The 9,633-nt window shown below is 40.2% G+C and overlaps 2 protein-coding genes across 2 annotated transcripts in view; one reads left to right on the forward strand and one right to left on the reverse strand.

The window, feature by feature from the left end:
* Positions 1-846, forward strand: part of LOC101863596 (acyloxyacyl hydrolase) — a gene marked incomplete at its 5' end in the record, with an annotated part of 29,924 nt that extends 29,078 nt beyond the window's left edge. Inside the window, 1 exon segment of the mRNA XM_005102819.3 lies at positions 274-846. Coding sequence (XP_005102876.2) covers positions 274-402 — 129 coding nt within the window.
* A 4,542-nt stretch (positions 847-5,388) lies between these two features.
* LOC101862662 (poly [ADP-ribose] polymerase 2) overlaps positions 5,389-9,633 on the reverse strand; it is a 30,505-nt gene continuing 26,260 nt past the window's right edge. Inside the window, exons 20-22 of the mRNA XM_013085084.2 lie at positions 9,290-9,388; positions 7,656-7,780; positions 5,389-6,675 (exon numbers count right to left, since the gene is read on the reverse strand). Coding sequence (XP_012940538.1) covers positions 6,522-6,675; positions 7,656-7,780; positions 9,290-9,388 — 378 coding nt within the window. The 3' untranslated portion in view covers positions 5,389-6,521. The remainder of the gene's footprint in view (positions 6,676-7,655; positions 7,781-9,289; positions 9,389-9,633) is intronic.

Genomic DNA, 9,633 nt, shown 5'->3' on the forward strand with positions numbered 1-9,633 from the left:
TGATAATGATGATGATGATGATGATAATAATAATAATAATAATAATAATAATAATAGTAATAAAAATAATAATAATGTTGTTCTTGTTGTTGTTACTCGATCTCTAGTAACACATCTAATCTTCGACACTTATATGACCTATCTGTGTTATAAATACCGTAAAACTATTACCAAAGCTAAAACTAAAACAAAGAAGAATAAAGAAAAGGACAAACAAACAATTGAATAATTATATAATCGATCTGTTATAACAATTTTTAACTCATGTTTCAGATTGGCCAGGCACTACTTGCCAAAGTCCTCTGGAGGGAGTTTGAGACAAAACACCCAGAGATTCTGGGCCCGGTGAATCCAAACAACGAGGAGATTGGGAGACTGTTTGGTAATCAGGGAGGATATTGAGGGAATCGCCTCATGAAGCCACGATGGGGGGAGTCGAAGCAAGGGCCAACAATTTTGCATCGGAAGACGAGACTACATGCCCTTCTTTATCATGTGTCATTGACAAATAAACTCCTACACCCGTGTTGTTACTGTTAGGTTATATGCACGGTGCTTTTCAGCTCAAAGGACATGGGTTTGAGTCCCGCATGGGGCAGACACAATGTACTGCTTCTTTTTTTCTGCTGGATTGTAATTGTATCCTCACCGCAAATGTGTTGGTCTTGACAGACGGGGTGGGGAGGGTTGGGGTGGTAAAACAGCCTGCCTTGTAATTGGTCTGTTCTTAAAACGAACGTCTCGCGGGTGCTGTAAATTGAAAAACATTTCATTGTTCTTTGTTCGTTGTTCATTGTTTCAGGAAGCAACATCCCTGCATTCCGGACATATCCATTGAAGCTCCGTTGCTCTCTCCAAAATGTCACCGAGGGTCTTTCCACTGATTGCGTCGGTGCACATCTGGTTGAACGTTCCCCTGTTCTTTCCTGCCAGGATGCCAGATTTTCCGCTTCCTTTTTGTATTCCCAAAAACATCATCCTCTCCACAGCAGTACTGGCCTCTGCCTCCCTATCTTCCTCCTCAGTCAGCTGGCGAGAGAGACATTTCAGGATCTCGACCCTATCTGGTTGAAACGTATTGTCAACTAAGGTGGCCTCACCAGCCAGTCTGTCGGCTTTTTGCATTTGCCTTAACGCCTGCATGGCCAGGGCACAAAATCCATGTGAGCGACTGTATAGCGTTGCTTCGATAAGTTGAATCCAGTCTGTTCTCAGGAAACCTTTTTCGATCCTTCTGAGGGTACACTTGGAACCAGCGATGAGAACAACATGGGTTGTTGGGGGCGATCTTGGGTCATCCATTCAAGCGCTTTCGTGATGGCTTCAATTTCCATTCCCATACTTGATGTAGCCCTGCTGCAGGCTCCAGATGCACTTAGGATGATTTTTGAAAAACATTTGCAATCGTTGGGTAACTAACTTCGTAGAGGATAGAGAGAAGACGGCACGTACTTTCACTTTACTTTTCCGATCTAGCGGCCATCTGTGTTCTTGCCCTTCGGCTTGTCGATGCAGCAAAGAATTTACACATTTTTACGAGCTAACGGCACATAATTATATTTGAAAATACAGTCGAACTTATGCTAATTTGTCTGAAACCAAATTGCCTGTTGACCTACACAAACGACCACTTTCCACTCCCCCAAAAAAAAAAAAAATGCTCGTAGACCTACAACACAAATGACCACTCCCTTCCCCCCTTTTTTTTCTCCCTATATCATAATAAATACATGTAGTCCAGGACGACCACCTCTCAAAGATGAGCAGTTTTCTCCTCGACAGTGGGTTGTCATATTGCTCAGGGGTTCAACAGTACTCTGCTGTGGCTTCTTTGTTGCAGTTTGCCATTTTCTTTTCTCAGAAAACATGTCTAGTCACAGCTGAGTATCTCTGCAGAAGTTTTTCAGTAAGAGCGTGTCATCTTTGTAGGTTATCGCTATCTCACTGATCAGTCTTCCATGTGGGCTTTTGTCGACTATATGTACTGTTTATTCAAAGTGCGCATTTACAGTCTCTTCTCAGGCTGTTTCAACCCGAGCTGTACATTATTCAAAAATGTGTTACGTCATGGTGAAATCAAACGCTTGTCAAAATAATGAAATCGAAGAAACCGCATTTTCCCGTCCGTTGGGCATTTTTCATCGATTAAAAATAACCCAAAAAACGCAATGCCTCATAGGAGGCTGGCTTCCGACCCTGTCTGTGCCAGGGCCAACCTGGGCTGAGGGGTATATATATACAGCTATACAGCGTCCTTATAGAAAGATCGAAATAGTCGATAGACATTTCTCCCCAATCAGGAATTGAATTCGGATCTCCAGCGTGTGACAGCGTTGAGCGCCTAACCGCCAGACCACAGTGCCAGCCTCATCAACTTACCCGCTTGCTTTTATTCAAAGAATTATTGCTTCCTGTCGTTCTGAATCTGACTTCTTTTAACTCCGAGAGAACGGCCACCGTGCTCACCTCTCAGACGCTTGCATTTTCTGTTCGGGCAATCCTCCTATACTACATGTACAAGTATAAGATTGTATGCATGCCTACAAGTACAAGTACTAAGCTGTATGTTTGTGTATAATGGATGCTATAATGTATGTGGGTTCTTTTAATCCAATGTTTAATAAGCGCAGATGCCCAAATGACAGGATATAACTTTGCTTTTTAGTCCATGTTAAATATAACTCTATTAGCTAAATATCCCCATCAGTTTTCTGCCATTTGTTTCTTAGAGATGATATGTGAAGTAAGTATCGGCACGATAACGATCAAGTATTTTAATTTTAGGAGAAGTAAAAGTTGTATACACAAGCAGAACAAAAGCAGATAGAGGGAAAGAAAAGCACAACCTTTCTGTTTCGACATCTCTTTACTTTAAACTTTCGATAAGATAGAAAGAGACCTTTCCTTGCCTTTCCATTTACATGTAGGGCTGTCAATATGCGAACACAAAAGACAGGACGTAATAAGATAGTGCGCTATAAAAAACACACACAGGTGATAATCAAAGCATCGACTTCTTCTAGTATTAGCACCATTCACACTGACGCGAGCTGTGTCGGAAGAAACTTTAGTGATGTATTAGTATGTCACGTCTGGACTCAGTACAGGCGTTGGCGAAATGTGACAAACATGGGGTGGGTGGGATTAGACTGAAGCATGAGAAAATGCCGTGATGGGCTCTGTGGATACATGATGTATTATGTTATATTACTTTTACTAGTTACTGGTACATTGTATTACAGTAGGCCTACATCTTATTTAATATGACTTACTTATGACAGGCTTTTTCCCCTTCGTCTTTCACCATCAAGTTGATGGGCCTTAATTTAACATGGTGAGCAAAATCTTCTCTATATTTTCTGCTCTGCATCTTATCACTACTTTGTCTTTCACAACTGTATGTTGACCTCCAATGGCAGAAAATTTGTGTCAAGACCATGGAATCATTTCAAGAGTTTTTTTCTACATTACCATACTAAATACTATTCTGAATGTGTCTTTCAACTTGCTCAATATTCCCTGCAATATACCCACCTAATAAGCCTTAAATTGTCAGACCTGTCATGCTTTGAAGTTTCCCTCATTTCATACCAAACAAATTAATAAACAAATATATTCACAAGTTTTAAAATGTTTCAAGAACAGAATTATAATTTATATTATGCATCAGCTTTGTAACACTTCCATCATGGTAGATCATGTACATATTTCTTTTCATTTTTAAAAATTACTTTTACTACATTTTCTAGAAGTTCTATAATCTTTACCGTACCCGTCCCCAATATGTACATTTTCTCTTTACCAATTCTTGGACATCGCATCCCCTGTGACCAGAGAACAGAAAGAACTAACATTCCTATCGATGGTGTCAACAGCAAAATGGCCAAATTCAAAGAAGCATATTTTACTCAAGACTCAAAACTTTGATTTTATCTCTTTATTTCAATTACAAGTATTCAATGCTCTGTTAAGTGCATTTCCTTTGTCTTTGGAGTTACATTATATCACCACACAGTCAAGCTTTATGTTTCAAGATTAGAAATAGACCCCCAGGCGAATTTAAAACCCACATTTAGCCAAATTGCCCTCGACACTATCGATATTCAACCTCCAATTCATGCTGACAACATGAAGAGAAAGCAAATTCTTATGATTTTACAACAGGCCTGCCCCTGGGCTCGAAGTCTCTTCACGTTTTATAATATAATAAAGAGTTATAGTATAATTATTTATGTTTCTCTCCTGAACAGACTGTTTTCTCACATGTTGTGACTTCAAATGAATTCAGAAGATATGGAGTAACGGAAGTAGCATACAATGAGAAGTTCCTTTCTACTCAAGTCTCTTTGTGTCAACAGACTGCAATAAATTTGAATTTCAAAGGAACAAGATTCAGTTATCTTTTTATGGTAATTTTTGTTGAGTCATAATTAAGCTGCCAGATTTTTAAAACCACATGAAAAGAAGTAGAAAGCAAAGACCACATCAGAAAACCAATTAAGCACCATCAGGATCTCGGTCACTTATTCATCTGCAAAAAAAACACTATACCATGGTACTTCCTCCCACCCACATTAAACAGCACCATTTACTCCATGATAAGCGTGCGCGTGTGATAAGCAAGTAGATGTGTGTGCTTGGCGTGCATGTGTGTGCATGAGCGTGTGTGTGTATGTGTGTGTGTGTGTGTGTTGCGTGCGTGAATATTGTTTGTATATATGCATTTATGTAAAGCGCCTAGAGCCGTGTTTACACGGGAGTGGACGCTATAGAAATGATCTTCATTATTATTCCTATTATAATTGAAGATTTTCACCTTCTACAGCACAGCATTGGGCCGAAGGGGAACAGACCTACATGCAGCTGAATTAACAATAACAATGTGAAGAACTAATAACTCATTAAAACAGTGCTCTCCGATTCTCGATTTATGCCCTAAGCCAGGTACCCATTTCCACTACGGTACTAAGGTAAAGAGATAGTCAATATGTAAGGAGCCTCAATGGAGGAAACAATGTTGGATTCGAACCTTGTGACCTTGCCGCTTTGAGTCAAGCACCCACTGTGTCAAATACTCAACATAGCAGTAACTCTTAAATGAATTAATTCATTAACAGTTGTCTACAGCAAGTTGCAATGGTGGCCACCACATTTCACAAGACAGATCAGGATAACTTCAACATTTGATAAGAAGTAGAAGAAGAAAACCATACCAAAGCATCCACCAACAGCTCAGGCAAAAAAACAAAATGATGTAAATCTTCAATGGGATATATGCAGATACAGCCTTTCAACATTACCCTAGTACTCAATTTTAAAGTGATAGAAAATAATACACAAAAAGTATAAAGTACCAAAATCCGAAAGATCACCTCACAAAACATTTGATCACAGATAAAAAAAAGAAATTTTATTTCTTACATTTTCCACTAAATTTTCAATATACACACTACTCTAGAAATGAACAAAAAAATACTCGCATTCAAAGCATAAAAATTCCATAAACACAAACACACACACAATAGAACTTTCATTCTTTCCTTTGACATTGAAAGATCCACATCTGTCCGTCATTCTTGCACAGACTTTCACATCATGCTGCTTCATCGAGTCTTCCTACTTAAATTGCTCACAGCTGGCAAAGATTTCTTGAACTTTGACATTGTGCATTCAGTACATGAAAACATAATTTTCAATATTTTACTAAAAAGTCTTTCAAACACAAGACAACTAACTTGGGTCCTCTCAATTAAAACATAATCACTCCCCTCTTTCACCCTGGTATTGCATCAAGAAGCCACCAAGAAAGACCTCTCCACCTGCCTCTGTTCTGGGGGATCTTCTTAACCCTTCGTCGCCTTACGCTGTACCTGGTATGTCATGTAAATGCATAATTTTTAGCGCTGTGCCGTACCATGAACGTCACGGAAGTTGGCAAAATTTGCCGCTCCGGGTTGCCTGTATGACATTACATATACGCCACGCTAATAACCTGGCTCTAATTCTTCTGTACGGAGTTTTAGCCACAAGAGCTGCGTAGATTCGTATTCGGGGATAAAAGACTCGCACATCTGTACCAACTTTGCTGGTATTTTTTTTCTGCTGGGCTTACAAGTGATCGAGGAACAGACCTAGGCTTGTGGGCGGCCGCATGCTCTCATAAAACGTAAACATCGAAATGACTTTAAAAAGGCAAATAAATTCACTTTTTGACTTAGATCTGCAGGTTATTCGAAATTATGAGTAAGATGAGACGAAAAGGGGTATAAGTATAAGAAAAGTGAGAATTGGGTACAATTGAAGACCCGGTGTCTGAAATACGTCATGAGTGCCTTAGATCTAGACCGGGCGTCCATTAACATTAAGACATTAGGCTGCTGTCCTGAGTAACGAGCTCACCTGAAAATCAGTGCTGACAGTAGGAACATATACCCCCGGGCAACGAAAGGGCTAATCAAAACATACATAAACAAATCTATAGCCGCTGCCTTGTGGAGACCTGGTCCGCTATCGGGTGAATCCTATTTGAAGTTGAATTTGACCTGTACCAAGTACTTCATAAGGACCTGCTGTGTGTTGTACACAATAAACTCGTTGTAGTTGAGAGTGTAGCCGGAAGGGTTCACCACACCCGTGTCCTTGGCTTTCCCAAGTGGCACAGTCACACCATCGGCTCTGGGGGGGGGGGGGGGGGGGCAGAGAGAAACAGAGAAATATAATAGAGCAAGGAACAAACAGTTTGCTGTTCTGTTCTTGTGGCTTCTATACTTTTTTATAGGCCCCATACTGCCTGCTATTGAAAAGGAATGAGATTACCAATAATAACTATCCATTTGAGGCCTGATCCCCAGAGCGTACAGGACTCATGCACCTGAACTACCTTGGGATGACTGTTTGATATATAAACCACCATATGCTCAGGCCTGCATTCCTTGCACAGATGGGCAAAGGAAACATACACCCATACGTGCGCTAGAGTCCCTGATATCAAATCATTAAAGTGAAGCAAACCACGAGACACAATATTTGTCATCAAGAAGGAGTCACATTTTCTTCCTCCTCAGGAAAACAGGATGGTAGGAAATACTCCTGGAACAAAATTCAAACCTCAAATTTTCAAGACTAGATCACAACCACAGTAGCTAGACAAGAGGTCCGTACTTGTGAGAAGACAGGATTACCACACATAGGGTCAGCGGCAGTCAGCAGTGACATTTTAACAAGAACAATTTTATAATTAGTTCTTTTGAGGACGCAAATTCTTTTGTATTTCATCACCCAGCTGTTCAAAAGTATTAATCCCAAAATTTGGACTTTTTTTGCTTTAAATTTCAGTCTCTTAATCTGTGGCATCAGTTGCATTAGCTCAAATAATATTTTGCCCAAATTCAAATTCTAAATCATGTTGAAAACAGCAAGAAAAGATAGTTAAAGTACATAAAAAAAAACATTTTTCTCAACACAGCAGTTTTTTCTCTCTCCTGAAAAATTCTACTTTCTGGACTTAAGACATCTTAAGAGATTGTCAACAATTTATGAAATTCACTTCTTTCCTATTTTCCTATCTCTTCCCCTGCTGTAGCTTCAGGTCAAATAATCTCCAAAACAATCTACACATTGGTCCAGTAACTGCTTTAGACCACAACAGCACTTACAAAGACATAGAAGCAGCAGGATCTGGGGCTACCCTGCCGAGGCCGCACACACTGTTCTTCCCGTTAGGGAGCTTGGCTGCGTTGTAGTCTGCGGCCAGTTTGTCCTCTGTGGTACCCAGAGACACCTGGTGAACACAGAAATACAGTCCAGAGTTTGTTTTAGGTTTTTTTGTTTTTTGTTTTTATTTTAGTAGAGGTTTTAAGGCGCTTGCAACTGCATAAGGTCACAAGAGCGCCAAGGGATGGATGTCAACAGAGAAATCCTTACAGGGAATTGGGCTTACTCTGCTCACCTCTCTAGCTTCAACAGCACAAAGTCTGCTTCGACTATCAAGACACACCGGAAATAGCGGGTCTTAAGAGTGTGACAAACATGCGAAAGAAATAGAGGAAAATGACGATCGTAAGGATTAGGAAAGAAAAAGCAGTAGTTCCCTTTTGCAGTTCAGGCACAGTTATTAGCACGACATTGATGAATCAGCCCATTTACAAGTTACATTTCTACTGTGCATAAGAACATATCAATGTCTCCCATTTGGGAATGGCCTAAAGACACTTCAGTCAGTAGCACCGCCCCGGGGGTTTTGTTTTAGTTTAACTAACAGTTTTTATGACACACGCAACACAATTAGGTCATATAGTATATAGTGACCAAGATAAGAGGAGTTACAAGAGAGAAACAAACACTAAAAAGAAGGAGGAGAGATAAGAACAACAGATGTTTGATAGGAAAAAAGGAGTAAACCACATCGGAGCACCTACCAACCACCCACAGTTCCGAGTTCATGAATTTATGTTAAAAAAAAACCAGACCACCCCAAAGACACAACTTTTCAGCAATGAGGTGTTGAGGTATGTACGTGCCAGTAAGACATATGCCAAGCTTAACTCTTTCAACCCTTGTCCCCTGTCAGTGCTTCCAACAGCTGAAGCAGAAAAATAAGGAAAATTCTGCTGTGGGTCTGGGTCTGGGGGCCACATTGGCCCCCAGCAGGGTCCAGGGACAGCGCCCCGGTGAGGGTTCAGGCCGCAGCACTTATTACGTTCACGTGCCGTAGTATCTCCACATTGACAATTTCTCTAGATCTAGACAAATTTGCAAAAAAAGTTTCTTTCTGACAGGAACTTTCTGTCTAAAATCACAAGTCAATTTACTCGATCAACGCGCTGATTTTCCAGCCGCTGCAACAATCCGAAGAAAGACAGAAAGAATGAATGAATGATGGAAAGGAGAAAATTGGCACAGTTCGCCAGATATTGATCAATCTGCAGGTAAAGATGAACTGACAACCAACGTGGAATAATGGTCACTTGCAGGAAATCTCAATCTGGCAGGTTTCAGCAACATTAACTTATTGCCGAGAAAATTACCGTAAATATCCTTAACTTATACAAGACTATACAAAGGCCAGTACGGATCCTTTGCTATGGAATTTCAGTAGTCCTACGCTGTCGCACTTTTTTACGGAAGGAGTAGATGGGGGAGTAAGGACAGAACTGGCAGAAAGTACGAATTTCCGTAAAAATACAGAAGATGGGAAGCACTGCCTGTGTCAAAATGACCCCAAATACACCCACCTAAAAAACTAGAAACAACATTGAAAAATACAAATACAGGTAGTTATTTCACTTACATCACACAGCAACAGCAATCCGATATTTTTACTCTTGGTAGCAAAACAGTAGTTGGCACTTTTACTGGACATGTCAGCAAAGTACACACCCTTCCCGAACTGAGGAAAAAACCCCCCCAAAAAACATATATATAGTACAGTTAGGCAAAATGCAATCAACGAAGTGCATCACAACCAGCAAAACTAAAGTGTCAACCTTACAGAGTTGCTGATAAAATAAAGTGTCATGTTTTCTGAATCCAAAGATGTTATACACCCTTGTAGAAAGTATGTTTGTGTTGCATCTTGGTGAAATCAAGTGTTCATCAAAATAAGGAAATAAAAGAAATCAACATCCCCCCCCC

The sequence above is a fragment of the Aplysia californica genome, unplaced genomic scaffold, assembly GCF_000002075.1.
Source record: "Aplysia californica isolate F4 #8 unplaced genomic scaffold, AplCal3.0 scaffold00343, whole genome shotgun sequence".
Classification (NCBI taxonomy): Eukaryota; Metazoa; Mollusca; class Gastropoda; order Aplysiida; family Aplysiidae; genus Aplysia; species Aplysia californica.